Source organism: Hibiscus syriacus, unplaced genomic scaffold (assembly GCF_006381635.1).
Source record: "Hibiscus syriacus cultivar Baekdansim isolate YM2019G1 unplaced genomic scaffold, ASM638163v2 tig00008138_pilon, whole genome shotgun sequence".
Classification (NCBI taxonomy): domain Eukaryota; kingdom Viridiplantae; phylum Streptophyta; class Magnoliopsida; order Malvales; family Malvaceae; genus Hibiscus; species Hibiscus syriacus.
The window spans coordinates 186,224-203,640 of NW_024062152.1; the positions used below are offsets into that span (position 1 = coordinate 186,224).

Sequence of the window (17,417 nt, forward strand, 5' to 3'; positions counted from 1 at the left end):
TTAGGTATGATTTTGAAAGAAAAATAGTTAGATAACCAAGACATTACAAGGTGGTAATCGCAGTGGAGTAGAAATACTGCAAAATTTGGAAATAGTACTTATCTGCTTTAATTATTTTCCATTGACAAAAAAAGATGAGCTAATGGTACAACATAAGTTAAAATTTAGACAACTATGCTAAGTAGGGAACAGAGAGATTCCTCTTTGAATCAATGATACCAATATGTGGAAACAAAAATTTGACAGATATTTCTAATGTTAAAGCAAGATCATTTAACACCTTAAGGATTATTCTCAGTTAACAAGGTTGGAACTCGGAAGAAGAGATATCGAGAACGAAACGGAGAAGCTATCCGTTGCAGGAATCAGATTGGATTAATCCGAGCGTGGCAACAAGAAACTAAAGCCTATGTTCTCGCGAATCAGTGGCGGTGGTTCGATGTCAGCAATGTCTATTTGTTCCATTGACTTTGATAGGTCATCAACTGAAAATGGTATGCTGCAAAATGATAAAAGTTGCGGAAGTCAGTTTAAGAACAAGTTCAGATCATTTCCAGGTAATTTCGGTTAGCTTTCCGAACAATGCATCCCAAATCGAAAGAAACAATGGCATAGGGTTAAAGAAAACCATCACATAGTAGAATGCAAATGCTAACCTTGAATCATCATCCAGCAGGAAGGAATTACTAACTGCATTGTTCGAATCTTCTGTCATCAGCACTCTCATGTTGGCTATTACCTAGAAGTCGGTAAACGAGCAAAGTCGTTATTAAACTAGTGGATATCTCTTTAATCCGGGTTTAGAAACTGCATCTCTTGAAACTTACATCTGGGGACACACTATGCGTGCCATACTTGTCGTCCCAATACATCGTACTAATACGATACAGCTGCTGTATACTAAGGACCTGCAGGTTGAAAAATGATTTGTTTAAGACTTGAGATTCAAGGAACATTTAAAAGATAGAGATAATCGTATCTGATTTTATGTTACATTCGTATTACTAACCGGACAAAGATCGTGGCTTATTTCATCCAGTGTTTTCTTAGACTTTTGATGTATTACCTAAATCAGAAACAGATAACAAAGATATGGGTGCACCCCTTCTTTTATTTTCATAACAAAAAATGGAAAAAAAAACAGATTGAAAGTGTTATAAGAATGGGAGCATACTAGAAAACCAATGGCCTGCCGTATATGCTTGAGCTCATCCCAAGCCAAACCTGCGTACTGTATTTATATATCTATCAAGTTCTGGAAGTTTGCGAGTACATATCTTATAACCAGAAAGCGAACATGGAGGCGGTTAAAGGTACCTCATCGTTGCATCATAACACCAGTGTTCAAGTTCAGCTAATCCAGCTTTTACATATTCACCATTACTGAATGAACAGCATTCTCTCCTCAACAAAAGGCTGCAACAGGACAGTGTATTGATATGCCATATGAAGAATTTTCTGCATACAGCAGAACAAACTAAGTATAAAGCATTAAATAGCGGTATGAGCTCTAACCTGTTGAATAGTTGAACATTGATAAATGAGAATATCTGTGTAAACACTTTACGGACTAAGAAGGGAGGTACCTGTAATGGGGATCAAACAACATTAATCCTTAGGGAAAAGCTGTTTAATCATGCGTAGAAATGGTAAAGATATTTTTAAACTAACATGATTTTCTTTCAATGTATTCAAGAATTTTCCAAGGCTCTTTACAATCCCTTGCCAGTGAGCAATCAAAGCCTGCTGGCCTGCACTGTTAGCAACTGATCTTGATGCTCCCTTGACTAAGCTTGCTCTAGATGTTCTTGGTGCCTATATCGTTTTATCCATATTAGTCATAAAATTAGTTCCGTTTATTTCTTCGGATTATTTTATTGACTTAAAATCTATTTCTGATATATATTACCTGGATGCACAATCCAAGCAATGGTGAAATTTCTTTCTTCAGATTATCTCTGATCATTCCATATATCTTCTCCACATATGCTGTAAGCTGTTGCTTAAAAAGCAAGGCAGGGTACTTGGCTTCAACTTGTCGTAAAGTGTCCACCCCGCTGGTGATGCCACCATTAATCAAGGCGATATTGACGCCTTGTGGAGCTCCACGGAAACTCTTCAAGAAAATAACAGCAACCCATGGATTAGTTGCAGAAATGAAATTTCCTGAACATCATGACTTGGCATTAGTGAGAAAGCTTTTACCTGAGTCATTCGCCCAAACAAAGTAGCTGATGATGATCGACGTCTTTGTGGAGTCATTCCAGCAGCACCGCTAGCTTTCAACGTGCGCTGGAGTAGCAAGAGAAGTGTGGAGGCATTGGATAACCAATAAGCCAAGACCTCATTATTATCCTGTGTCTGAAATTCAAATGCCAACAATGAGCTGAAGAATATGAGGTTTCTAATCATAACTTTTTAGAAAAAGTTGGTGTGTAAAAGTTTGATATTTCAACCTCAATAGCATTTCCTATAGTCTGAATGATCCGATCAAAGACACTCGTTCGCTCAACTTCAAATGATCTCCATTGCAACAAGCATTTATATATGATACAAGCTGCAACAGGTCTGTTCCCTGCAAAGCCTAAATGTTGTGCGATACATCGAATGAGCAACTCCTGGTTCTCCTGTTGTTTCTCATTTAGATATTTTTGTGGTTTCTCCTCCACTTCACTTGGCTCTCTTTGGTTTATTGAGCCGCTGTGAAGATCCTGTTCAAATACATTGATCAACATGAGAATTTAGACAACAAAGAACACCATATATGAGGTTTTCTTCTTTTTGTTCTTTCTTTCACTCCTTTTAATGGTGATCATAGTGCGAAGTTATAGCAGTGTTTACTCACAATGGGTACCCTTGGTTCTAGATGCCCACTTTCAGAACCTCTCTGCCAATCATTATACAGCGGGTAAATCTCCTTAGTCTTTTGAGACAATAGAAGTTAAAATGAAAATATGCAGAAGCTCATTATTCTAAATACCTGCAAAACCGATCTCGAACGGCCTGAAAGGAATTTATTGGGAGTCATAGATACAGCCTGTTGCCGTAATACTCTATTCTCCGATTCTATATTAGCGAGCTTCTCTTCTAACCTGATTTCAAGTAACCATGTCGGCAAGAGTTTAATATGGTGGTGATATATGGAAGTGAGTAAGAACTTCAACAGTATAAAACTCATACATAATATGTTATTGACAGAAAAAAAAGATCATTTATACTAAACTCGTAAAACAAATTATTGTTCATACACTACCCTCTCAATGTGTCCTGGAGGTTTTTAACTTTTTTTTCTGTTTCTTCCATTTTTTTTGCACTTTCTTCACTTGACACTTTTAGTTCATGATATTTTGCTTCTGCATCTTCTGCTCTTTTCTTTTCCGAGTCCAATGTGGCCTGTTGGAAATAACAGCAATGTCAAGACCATAAGCTATTATTTTTCCGAGTATACTTATTCTTTATCAGATGAAATTGTTTATGTTCTAGTACTTTATCCATTAAAAGAAAATTAAGTAACTAAAACGTAGACCTTCATACCTTTAGGATCTCCAATTCTTCCGTTAAAGATTCAATTTTCCCTGTATCTTCAACTAAAACTTCTTTCTCTTGAACAACAGCATGCGCTTCTTCAATGCTTTTCTTTGCAGACTCCCGTTCTTTTTCAAGCAATTCATTGGTTTCATCTATTGTTCTCTGCATTTCTTGCAATTGGCTTTGCAGTTTCGCTACCTCCTGAGCTTTTGCTTCTTCTAAATCAGTCTGCATTAACGGTATCAAGGCTTTCCATGAACATATATAAAAAAAAGCAACAAAGAATAAAAATACAATCTCTGAAGATTCCAAAACACTACAAAACAAATGCAATTCAAGAATGTTGACATGGAATATGTTTCGAGATGCATTGTGCATAGACCACAACCAGACAACTCCTGATGGAACTGTCATGTTTCATGTTTTAGCAGTTCTTTACTCAATATTATCAATCTGCAGAATTAAATTGTTACCCTTAAACGCTTCTCGAGTTGCAAACGCCATGTAAGTTCCTCCACGTTCTTTTCAAGCTTATCCTTTGCTTCTTTTAGTGCACCAGTTTCCCTTGCAGCCTACATAAAAACCAAGGAAAATGGTAAGCATTAATATAAAGAACTGAATTGCAAATCCGATAATCTTATTGAGCAAAACACAGATCATTTGATATTACTCTATAACATCACTTTCAGACATAAAAATGGAGCATCAGTTGACGGACATAGTGAACACAAAAAGATACAAAACCTACCAGATAAGATGGATTATTTGAAAGAAACAAATTTAATAAGACTATAAAAGAAGATAATCTGACACAGACCATTTTGAGCTTTCTAAGCTCTCGTCTCGCAACTCTTCCCCTCCACCTGGTTTGTGTCACTATACATCCTCTTTTGAGCTTCTTATAATATACGGCAGCTCTACGACAACGCCATTGAGCCTGCAATGTTTCACTTATCCGAATTTAAACAAGGACTACTCTGAGATGGATCGACAAGTAGAAAAATGTTCAAGCAACCTAATATGACTTAGAATATAACCTGAACCAATGTTGCAGCTTTGTTTAAATTCCTGGACCTGAGTTCCTTACGAGCTGCCATTGCCCTCATACCTGTTTGTATGACAAGGACAGATACATGGAGTTTCTTATAGGCTTGTCTAGATTGGTACCTTCTCGCGTTCTTCTGAATTTTCAAAGCTGCAGCCTGACTTCTCTTGTTACCATAAACTTTGCTAGCCAATCTTCCTGCAGATTATACATAAGGCAGTTGATTAACGACAAAATGCTATCGAAAGCCACCAAAGCACTAAAAGACCGAGCTCATCCCTGTAGATTTCTTTTCAACACTCACCTCTACATATAGACTGAAGATCAACAGATGCCGTTCGTATTGCAAGGAATCTTTTACGAGATATATGAGTACAAATGCGCCCCTGTATAATTTTGGCAGCAGCATTGAGTAATTCTGCCCTCTTTGCATCTAATTCTGCCATCTGACCAGCTCTCAAAAAGACCTTAGTTATGCCTATCTGCAAATACCATTTTGAAGTCAATCAATGATGCTTCCTTACTACAATATTACAAATGCAAAGTACTAATGAATACAATTTTCGATTCCTAAAGCATATTAGAGAAAATGCAAAAGGACGTATGTCAAACAATAGAACAGTTCCAACAAGTTGCATTAAAATTATTGTATTACCTGATATCCTTGAAGTCCCGCCTTGTCTAAAATTTTTGGCACGCGACCTTTTCATCGTAGCTGCTTACGGATAAAATCAAGGAGAAAAGTATTGCCATTAGTTTTTAATTGTAACCTTCAGAGTGTAACCATAAAGTTTCATGACAGTTAATAGCTTTTTTAAACTAAAGAGACCACTTACTTTCCTTCCAAAGCCTCGGGAAGAAGAATCCCAAATCGGTTAATGAATTCAAAGAAAGGTCTGCGAGTTGGATATCCGGCCATACTGATTCTAATTGCCTCTAGAACACCCTACAAGACCAACTTCTATTTAAAAGAAATACATCTAAACAACAAGATAAAATTGTTTTTGCAAAACCAGTTCTAATCAATCATAAAATAAGAATCTGTACTCACACCACAGCGAAGTTGTTGCATGACATTGATATTCTCAAATATAGCAGGTTTAAGTTTGTTGTTCGGCTTTACACATCGGATGTAGTGAGGTTCCGTAGAATTTAGTGTTTCCATTAGAGACTGTAATTGTAGCTGTAGCATCATTCATCAAGAAAGTGTTAATCTATAAGTTCCTACCACATATAACGAATTATATGAGACAATATAACAGATGAATTTAATAGATAGAAGGGACTCAACCAAAATCATGAAGACAAACATAAAGCAAAACTACCTTAAAACGAGAACCGATAGAGGAAAACTTGGATGATTTTGATGTTTCTTCTGGAAGTGGAGGGAAAAGGCCTGATACAAATGAACATTTGGATGCACTCAACAAGTCTTGATGTTCAGGCACTACATAATCCTTGTTTTTGTCCAGAAATTGATCAGATTGGTATGGGACCTGAAAAACAATGTTGTTAGAAATCATTTAAAAGCGACACATCAACTCCAACTATTTAACGGTAAACACTTTTCTAATGGATCATACGTCTCCCGCATAATGAGCAATGGTGAAATCAGTGCGAGACAATTTCGGCTTAATGAATCTCTTGTGGTTCTTAAACGTCTGATAAAGCTTGTTCGCAAAAGTTTCATGAGTTGACTTCGGGAACATGCTGAAAAAAATAAAGTGTAGTTGACAAGACAATGATTATGCTTTTCATCATATAGCAGCATAAACTGAAGTTATGTAATGAATTACAGATAAATTTCTTTGAGAAGTAGAAAAATTGGAAGCAAATAATGAAAGAACAATATTATACCAAGCTTCATCTAGAAGAGCAATAATTCCTCCAGGTTTCTGCCAATATAAGATGGGAAAAATATATATCCTTAAGTAAAATAGTGAAGAACAATAGAAATGAAAAAGTAATGGTCAACATGCATTATGTTTAGGGGATTAACCTTTTCAATAAGGTCCAGGACATCCTGATTATCAACAAACTCAATGTAGCTCCAATTGATCTTCTCTTTCGTGTACTCTTCTTGCTCCATCTTAAACACATGCTGAAGAATATAAACCAGAAACACTTAATTTATAGTTTCTGATTGAAAAATAGATAAAATGGTCGACATGATTTAAGACCTTACCTGATTGAAATGCTGTTGCAACTTCTCATTTGTGAAGTTAATACAAAACTGCTCAAAGCTGCACAGTGAGATACCGTGGAATGAAGTCACAAGACTGTTTAACTGATTAAAAAGGTAGTTTTCTGCAATATCTCGAATAAAATAATCCATCTAATTGTAAAGGATACAACCAATGAGCATACCTGTTAGACTTAAAGCTTTCGAAACCGTAGATGTCGAGGACTCCTATTAAAAATTTTGAGTTTGGATCTTGTCCTATTGAATTATTAATTTTATCCACCAACCTGCATACACGGAGACGCAGCTTAGAATTATCTCAGCATCATAAATCATTTTGCTTTTATCTTATCATATGAGATTATCTTATGTCGAAGCTTCTCACCAGTCAAACAATCTTGAATAAACTGTTTTAGCCAAACCATCTCTGCTAATTGTAGCGCTTCGAGGATCGAGACTTCTCTTTATAACCTCCTCGGGTGTGACCATAACGCGCTTACACAATGCATCTTCTAAGGCCTTAGCATCACACCTGAAATTAAGTGAAACTGGATAATTAAACGAATTTGAAAGTGAAGATACCAGAAAAAAATGACATTGTGACATGAAGAAAAAGAACATACATAAGAAGCTCTGCTGTTGTCTGCAAGTGGAACTTAGCCTGATCATCTTTCGGAACCGATGAATCAACTTCCTTTCCTTTTGCGAAAACAATGTTTCCAAGATGAAGAATTGCAGCAACAACTCTGAAAATAGCTTCCTGAGAAAGTAAAAGGACTGTCATTCCTCGTTTTTTTTATCATAAAGCAGCTGAATGCTTGCATACCTGCTCCTTGCCACTAATTCCGACAATATCCATAGCTCTTCGTGTCTCAAGATAATCTTGGGCATCACTTACACCGACCAGTTCATAACACTTTGACTGGTTAAGATAGTGATAGTTTTTGGGGCTTCCCAACTTGTACTTCTCAACTTCCTGCTAACGATAGTAACTTAAGCCCCAAGGTAAAATAAATAAAATGACTAATATTGATCAGCAGTCAGATAATCTCACAAGAAGCCGAAAAAATACCTCCTGTGGTGCAGCACAAAGAAGATAAAAACAGTGGTAGTTGCGTTCGGGGTCAGAAACTTGGCAAACGCGAGATCTCTCTAAAAGGTAAGTTCTGATGGCAGCTCCCGATATTCTTCCATGCTTATCAAATTGGATCTCAACAAATTTACCGAAACGACTGCAACAGCATTAGTATTAGGAAAAAACAGTGTCAAACAATAGGTTGCTCTATATAATGAACATTAAATGATATTAATCATCAGTTGGATTCAAAAATGCAAATCAATATCCTTCCTTGGAGTTATTTCTTTTAAAGAGTGTCTTACCTGGAGTTGTTATTTCGAACAGTTTTAGCATTGCCAAATGCTTCAAGAACTGGATTAGACTGCATTCAGGTAGTATAATGCTCTTATCAGTTATCGTGCAAGAAATCAGGGAGACACATGTTTGATGGAAGATAATACGAGTTAGAGTTATCGATCATACTTCAAGAACTTGTTGTTCAACTGTACGTCCTTCGGTGGCAACTCGACCACCTAGATAGGCAAGGTATCGCATAAGCATCTTCGTGGTCTCAGTTTTACCTGCTCCACTTTCACCACTAACCAGAATTGAATTGCTTTTTCCTTCATTAACCATGGCCCTATTGAAGTTAAGATAATTCGTCAAAACTTGTTCATAGATCACCAAAAGGAATGCACAAAGTAAAGAAGAAGAACAATAACCTGTATGCAACATCAGCAACCGCAAAAACGTGAGGACTTAGTTCCCCAAAGGGAGCTCCCTTGTATTGTTGCATCATATGAGAACCATAGATGTGTGCCAATTTTTGGAATGGATTAATAGCAATTAATATATTTCCGGTATATGTCTGCCATCACCAGCATGTCAATATATATATATATATAGCCAAAAAAAAAAAGCTGAAAAAGCAAAACTAACAGTTGTGATTACATCAAGGGACGTGAAAGCTTACATAAATTTCATTGAGTTCATATCTAGTTCTCAGATTCTGCAAAACTCCAGGTTCATGCAGATAAGATAGCTTTGTCATGTCATCAACTCCACCAGGAGGAGCTTCCATGTCTTTCGGATATATTTTCGATAACTTTTCAGTGATCTTAAAGTTAACCAACACGACAACAGTTAATCTCAGTACAAGGAAAACCCAATAGATTTTACATAACAATGAAGGACTCTTTCGTTTTTCTTCAAACACCTATTCGAACATAATTACAAGAGCATGATCTTCCAAGAATATATTAAAAAAAACTCGAAAAACGATACAAGTACCCAAGTCGGACATATACTCAAACACATACACTCATCCCAAATCCGAGTAAGATAAGTTGGTTAAAGTAGGTAATGAAGAATACCTTTTTCCCATTAGAGGTGTTAATCTCGACATCTTTTCCAGTAATTTTCGAAACCACCCCATCGATCCAAGATTCATCTGGGTCTTCAGCCCAGACGTGAGAACCTACAGTAATATTTACAGTTGCCTGTAACCAAAAGTATCAAAACCATTGTTAACATTACACAAACAAAAAATTCCATTTAATAACAGACATTCATTGTTAACATTACTACATGCATCCATGCAACCATGATATTCAACGAGTCTAAAGTTCGAATCTTCAACATTCACTCTCTCTACACATAAACAAGAATAAGAACCAAATCGAGTACGACCCAAAGTTGAGATTTACCATTGTTAAGCTGTCAATCCGAAGCCTGGCAATGCATAGTTAGAGATGAAAACAGGAAACAACCCAAGTTGGGAAAGAGGCTCATCTGATTGCAAGAAAATCAAGCTCCAAAACATAATTAAGACAACCCCAGTTTCTTGAAAAAGAAACTACAATGCAAATGTAATTAACTTCTGGGGGAAATCAGGGAGGCAGAGAGAAAAGGGTGGTGAGTTATTTGTGTTGTATGGAAGTGAATGATGGGTTATTCAGAATCTGACATTGTTCAATAATACCGTTAAGTTCGGTTTTTCTTTTACCTTTGTTTTCGCCCCGAATTCGTGGTTCCTAACCAATTAACTTTCTTTAATCTCATGGAAATACATGGTGATTTACAGACTGTGATACCATGCATTTTTCTTTTATATACCATTGCTCTTTGCATTCATCAATCAATAATGGCTTATCTGATAGGGTAAAGTAGACGAATTGTCTCCGGATTATGTAGGATGATATTTTGTTGAGTATTTAATTATTAAAAGTTATAAAATGTTTTTCGATTATAGTACGTTGTTTTATTGAGTCTTTCGATTGTTAAAAGTTACAAAATGGTTACTCGACTATTCATATCCGAACTCGTCATTTTCCATTAAAAAATTGACGGTTGTCTGAGCTAAACGTTAACCTATTGACTGAGATATGATCAACTATGATCTCAAAACCGTATGAGTTGTATTTTGTGAATCGACTGTTCGTTTACATCATTTCATCGAGCCAATGCTTGAAAGCAATGGCGGTGCTAGTAGACATCATTCAAATATGATTTCATCATATCTTAGTAAGTAGATTAACGTCCAACTCAGACAGACATCAACTTTTTAATGGAAAAGAACGAGTTTGGAACATATAAATAGTTAAGTGACAATTTTGTAACTTTTAATAGTTAAGAGACTCAACAAAATAACGTTATATAGTCGATGATTCATTGTATAACTTTTAATAGTACAAGGACTCAACAAAACAATATCTTATAGTTGGAGGATCATTTGTATACTTTATCTAATATAACTATTTCATAAAGCAATATTAGAATGATGTCAAATATTAACCTTATTTGAATATTGTTTGTAGAATTATTATTTTTATTTATTGATAATGTGTCGAATAATAACCCACAATTTATTTATGAATAAACTACACACGAGCTATTTATCCAAAAAAAAAATCTACACATGAGCTAATGTTTTAATAAATTTTTATTTTGTTTACTAATGTTTGAAAATTCACACTCACGTCATCAATTTCACTTCATTATTTTCACTTCATTAATTAGTGATCATAATACAACTTTTCAAACAGTAATGAGTTAAATGAAAATTTACTAAAACATTAATGATTTTGGAAGAGATTTTCAAGGATTCGGATTTTGATCTTTAGATCCGATCTCAAAGGGGTTGTATGAGGATTTAAGTGTGAGTGTTCCGTATGAGTGTTCAAACTTAAGTTTTAACTGAATTAATTGATCGAATAGAAGTTTTTCTGATTAATTTTAGGTTTGATCAATTAACGGTTAATTAATTTTTAAAACTTTGATTATCGATTAATTCAGTCTAGAGTCGATTAATTAATCAAAATAACTAAAAATATTAAATATTATATATATTGTTTATATATACTTAGTCATATGGGTGTCCAAAATTCAGTTTTAATAGAACTAATCAAAAATATTTAATATGTAATATTTAATATGTAATATAAATTATTTATAAATTTCAATTAATTTAAAAATCGACTGAATTAATCGAACTTTATTCGGTTCGATTAACCAAACCGACCATTTAAACACCCTAATGTTTTAAAAAGTTTATGTTTTGGGAAGGAAATATATAATGACAAAATTATCCTCCAATGTTTGTACAAATGATTATTTTGGTTCTTATTGTTTTTTAAAACATTCTAGCTCCCAACATTTCAATTTTCGATCAAAATATTACATGTTGAAAAAAAAACATTTAATTGACTAACGGTCAATATATGTCATATCATCGACATGACACATATCATGTTAGTAATTAAGTAAATGTGAAAATGACATATCGGTAACACATGTTGATTATTAATTAATTAATTTTTTCTTCTAACATGAGAAAAACGTTAGTTGACTAACGATCAACATATGTTATGTCATCACTTTAATGACATAACACATACAACATCAACAATTAAGCAAATACGAAAATGACATGTCAGTAAGACACGTTGACCGTTGATTAATCAACTGTTTCTTCTTTTTAATTAATCACTGCTATTCGATCCATTGATCGATTAATTCAGATCGAGTACTACAGAGACAATAATAACCCTCCCATCCCAACTTGCTCAATTCGCAAACGCCAAGATTCGAATTCTGCAGAAACAAGAACAATCCTCCCAACCCAGCTTGCTCAATTCGCAAACGTCAAGATTCGAACCCTAACATTACTTAAGGAACCTAGTACCTCATCCCACTAGACCAATTGAATTATTGATTAATTAACTGTTTCTTTCTAACAAGATATTTTGAACAAAAATTAAAAAAATTAAAACGTCCGGAGTCCTAAAGGGGTTTATTTGAATGTACGTGTTATTGCAATGACTAGCATTTTGGGGAAGTGCTCGTCTGATCATACAATTTTCAAGAGCCAACAGCCAGCAGTTGACATGAAGTTGGCAAATTTTCAGCTCTTTTTCTACTCCCTGAGATAGTCGAAAATGGGATATATGTTCATCTGGCGACGGGTGATGCCAAAAGCATATTTCCGGCCGCCATCTCCAATGGTGGCCAACCATACAACGAACAATCGTTTCGTGCTGCAGATGTTCTTCAATGGGAAGGATTATACAAGATTTTATTCAACTTGGTACAAAGGCCAAGGTTGTGGCTTTAAAGGCCATGGACACCGAAACTGCACTAGCAGGTATACCAGATGAATTCCTTGATCCGATTCAATATACCTTGATGAAGGAACCGGTGATCTTACCATCTTCAAGAATCACAATCGACAGACATGTTATCCAGAGACATCTTCTGAATGGTAGTACCTGTAATACCAAGTCCATTCAACCGATATCATCTCACAGCGGAAATGTTGATTCCGACCTGACTCGACTCCGTATAACTGATACTGGACAGGTATTAGACCCCCCGTCCCAAAATAAATCATAGAATTGGGTGCAAGAAACACATAATTTTCATATGCAATCTCAGCAAATGGACATCAAAATTCATCCACTGAAACATGGTCCAAACAGTCATAGTAACCACATTAAAAGTAAAACACACGAAATTAAGCAAAGCTGAAACATGAGACCCTACAAATTTACACGTTACATTACCATAAGATGCAGTGTCTCAGGAACAAGTTCCTTCAGCAAGAAAACTTCACCACTTTCGGACTTCGTTTACTAAATTTATCTTCGTAACTAACTCACCTAAATCCAATGATAAACAGACCCATAGGTCGAACCGGCATTACTTTCAGTTCCTGTCATCGGTCGCTTTTAAGTAAAGGGTTTCACCACCCTGACCTCCGGAGCTTCCTCCACGACCTTCAGCTGATCCAGCACTCCCCATATCTTGCTTGCTTCCTCCTGCCATTGGCCTGCCACTATGAATGCCTTCACCCGAAGCACCGCGTCCAAAATCAGGAAACCCGCCATCCCCAAGTGCTCCACTCCCACCTGCAGTGCTAGAATCAGTTTGGAGCATGTGAAGGCCTGTGCTTCCGCCGGAGCTCATGCCAAGCTGACCGTGCAAGGCTTGTTGTTGCAGTGCAGAAAATGGTTGCTGAGCATACAACATCGAGGACCGTCCAGCCATAAGCGATTGCTGCGTCATCTGTTGAGCTTGTTGGTGCTGCATGTAGTGTCCAGCTCCTGGCTGCATAATACCACCGGATGGAAACTACAAGCAACCGATAAAGACAAGTTAGCCAATGTACCACTTGAAAGATATCCGGTGAAACTTCAATGTAAAATGTGTTTAAAGAAAGAAAAAGAAAACTGTTCCAAGGATGTTGGCACCTGCGCATGCACCGTGGGTGGTTGGGGTTGAGAATCCGCAATTGCAGCCAGGTACATGAGGTTTCGCTGCAGCCTTGCTTGGTTCCTGCAACAATCGGAGCCGGTTAGTGACCCTTCTAAGACCTAAACTACAAATATCTTTATAATTTATAGTTGGCTTAAATTAGAAGAGAAGAAATTCAGGTACAAATTAGCAATGCAATCATAAGCTTGACAGATATTAAGCATCGGATCAATAGAAAATATTATGCATCAGATATTGTAGATTAAAAACACTCGAGTTCGATAGATGTTAGAGACCAAAAAGATAACACTTACTCAGCACATTCACTCAATTTCCCAGAATTCTGGCTCTCGACAATCTTTAAGATCAGTGACTTGTTTTCATCAAGATACTGCATGCATCAAAACAAAGTCATTGAACAAATCAATAAATATGTTAAAAATAAATTGGAATGAATATGCAGTAAATACAGCTTTAGAATCTTCGTGGAAGTTCCTTTGGGGCATAAAACAAGCATTTTGATCCACAACCAGTCTTAAGTAATTCAAAGGATCACCCGCTTAATTACTAGAGGGGGGAGAAGCAGAGAGAATATAATGCTCATTTATAACAGTAACAACAAATCCGACAAAGTAAGAAAACGAACCGAGGATTACCTTGAAAGGGTAACCAAATCTAAGTATCATAGGATTTACCTTAATCCGAAAGCCTAATTTCATATGACCGACTATACAAGAAATTAATAACATATTTGCATACATTAATAGAGATTACTTCTGACATGCTTCACCGAACAACTAGAAGGAAGTTGTGTTAGTTTCTGAAAGATTTAGGTTGAAAATGTTGTGTATCCGGGAAACACATTAAAACATATGAAAGCATATAGAAGGACCACCAATAAACGATTATCGAGAGAGGACCACATAAACCAGAAAAGGACGTATCAGAAGGTCATTGTGTCAAATGACACTAACGGAGAGGACCACTACAGAAAAGTATTAAGTACTAAAGTCATGGGCCCCTAGAGCAACGAGGTAACAAAAGAATGCAAAAGTTTTTCCATGCATAACAATCCGACTTCAAACAAGCTTATTAGTATCAACAAGAAAAGATTTCATATTAGTGATCCCCCAACACCTATATTGTTCTTAGAAACTCCAACTACAATGGATCCTCACTATATTACCCAGTTAGGTACATGAAATTGGTTTTTTCTTCTACGGCTGTAAGCTGCCGGAGCAGCCGGGCAGCGGACAGCAAGCAGAAGGAGAAGAATCTTACTTCTTTTGGCATTGTTTTTAGTGTGTACTAATGAATGCAAAGATACAAGGAAATTCCAACAAATAAAGCTCAACATAGTTAATAAATCATACATGCAATGAAGAAACTTCGTCGGTCATTCCGAAATAGGCGAAGTTTCTTCGAGGATTAATTGATATCAATCAATTCATTACATAAAAAGCATAATTTAAAAGAAAAATGGATTAAGAACAACAAAGTGACTAACATCAGAAAGAATCAGGAACAGTATAGCAAGTGAACTATAGGCTGAAGCATCACAAGCTGTTGAATTGCTTATCAGTAAAATACAATACCAAAACACATATGGACCAAAATAACTGGAAAACAAGTCCCAAATCCAAAATGACAAATACACAAATTCATTTACTAAATGCCTCCAAATTTCATCATGAAAAGAACGTTAAAACTATGTACATAGTAAACAACTAATTACCAGTAAGATTTTCTCCCTAAGATACATAAAAACAACAGACAAAACAATTAAAAGTTGAAATCTATTTACCAATAGCAGTCATCAAACAAAAGGAGAAAATAATAGCTTTTTTACAAGAAATAAAAAATAAAATTGCAGCTTTTTTTCCATTAATCTCTCACTAAACAAAGGAAATAAGATGGGAGCAGAAATATACATACACATACTGATCAAAACAGAGAATACAAGGAAGGAAGGAAGGAAGGAAGAGAAAGGGGAGGACCTGTTGAATATGATCAGTAGTGACGTTGTTGGGATAATAAGCTGCCATCATGGGCTGCATCTGCATCAGGTGCTGCTGCATTTTCTTTCTTTATATCCACACACACAAACTGTCTCAAAAATTAAAATGTATATATATATATATATATATTTGTCTACTCACTCTCTCTCTTTTCGTATGCAGAGAGAGAAAATAAAATGAATTATCCTCGAGACCAAAACACACTGCGCTGAAAGAGAAGAATCACTGGCAAAAAAATTGCAAAGAAAGGGTTTGCCTTTTTGGGTGGTGGTGGTTGTTGCTTGGCTACCTTTTGCTTGTCTGAGTGTAAGAGAAAATTGAGACAGGGACTGGGAAAGAGAGAAGGTCACGTGATGGATGATACAGAGAACTGAGAGAGACAGAGCAGAGCTGCAAATTCAAACACTACGGAAGAAAAGGCCCCCCCTGCAATTTTTTAAGTAATTAAAGAAGGGGAAAATTGGGTTTCTTTCTACACATTATTACATTTCATTTCGACAAGACTTTGTCTGTCGGTGATAACACCACTTTGGTCTTATCTCAGTACTCAGAACACAAAACATTGGTTATTCAAGTTCCTATGATAATTACAGTTTTATTAAGTTTAGTTTAATATAAAAATAAGTGATTAAAGTATATTGTTTTTCTTAAAATCATGTATTAATATTTTTTTATTAATTCATAATTTTAATATTATAAATATTATCATTTTACGTGTCACGATTATAATGGTCATTATAAAATTCGTTAAGTAACACATGATATATTTATATAATTTTAAAATTTTTATTTTATTAAAAATAATTGAAAAATATTATTATATTTTTAAAAGAATCTTAATTTATCTAAAATTACAAAAAAAAACCCTAAAATCCCCAAAATCAACTCCAAATCCTTAAACTTAACCCTAATTTCTACTATGCCAGCCACGACCAACGTTGCCTCCTTTCTCAACCGACATCCTCCTTGTCGTCGTTGCACCGTCATGTCTTCTGAAGTCGCTCAAATGTCATGATTTTTCCATTTCATTCATCATATTTAAAATCGCGATTGGTGTTCATCAGTGGTTGTTCGTCGTGTGGATAATCGCGGGTGGAGGCGTGATCAAGATAAGTTCAATCAAAGGCAACGACAACAGTAAAGGACGGATAGATATAAGAATTAGATTTAAGATTTACAAAGTTTGGATTTTTTTAACATTTTCGGAAATTTTGGACTTCTTTAAATATATATACAATTTTAAGTTTTTTTTAATTAAAATTTTTAAATTCACCTGTGACATGTGTCACTTAACAGTAAAATTTAACGTCTGTTACATACCAACCACCAAAGCAGTAATATTTATAATAATAGACACCTGAATTGATCAAAAAAAGTTAGGCACCACTGGAGAAAACGATATTGTTTGAACATTTATTTTTATTATGCCTTAAGTTTAATTAGTATCACGACTTAAATCAAAACTTGAAAATTAATACATATATGACCCATCTGTCTTAATAATTAAAAATAATATTATATTTTTTAAAAAATTAAAATTCAAATAACTATATTTACAAAATACGTATATTATTAATAAATAAAAAATATATAAATAAATATTATTTTATAATCATTCTAAATCATTTAAAAAATCAATACATAAATATTATCAGTATTTATATATAAATCATGTGGCATGTAAAATTATTGTACTAGTTTTCATAATATAACGTAATATGTTGGTGTAGACGAAAAATTTTATATCATAAATACATTTATAAAATTTTTGATCGATGAAAATAAATTATTAATAAAAATTATTTAAAAATATATAATAATTTAAAGTTCTCCGTG

At 35.0% G+C, this 17,417-nt stretch overlaps 1 protein-coding gene and 1 pseudogene across 2 annotated transcripts; both read right to left on the bottom strand.

Moving 5' to 3' along the window:
* Positions 1-208: 208 nt before the first annotated feature.
* LOC120201984 lies at positions 209-9,555 on the bottom strand (annotated as a pseudogene).
* A 3,146-nt stretch (positions 9,556-12,701) lies between these two features.
* On the bottom strand, positions 12,702-15,994 carry LOC120201985 (GRF1-interacting factor 1-like). 2 transcript variants are annotated; one of them, XM_039202485.1, is made up of 5 exons: positions 15,871-15,994; positions 15,561-15,671; positions 13,878-13,954; positions 13,560-13,644; positions 12,702-13,416 (listed from the first exon to the last, which is right to left on the bottom strand). In XM_039202485.1, the coding sequence occupies exons 2-5, from the start codon at positions 15,639-15,641 to the stop codon at positions 13,015-13,017; spliced, it is 645 nt and encodes a 214-aa protein (XP_039058416.1). In that variant the 5' UTR covers positions 15,642-15,671; positions 15,871-15,994; the 3' UTR covers positions 12,702-13,014. The 2 variants fall into 2 exon arrangements, with proteins under 2 accessions (XP_039058416.1, XP_039058415.1); XM_039202484.1 differs by having other exon boundaries at positions 12,702-13,440; positions 15,871-15,991.
* Between the last annotated feature and the right edge of the window lie 1,423 nt (positions 15,995-17,417).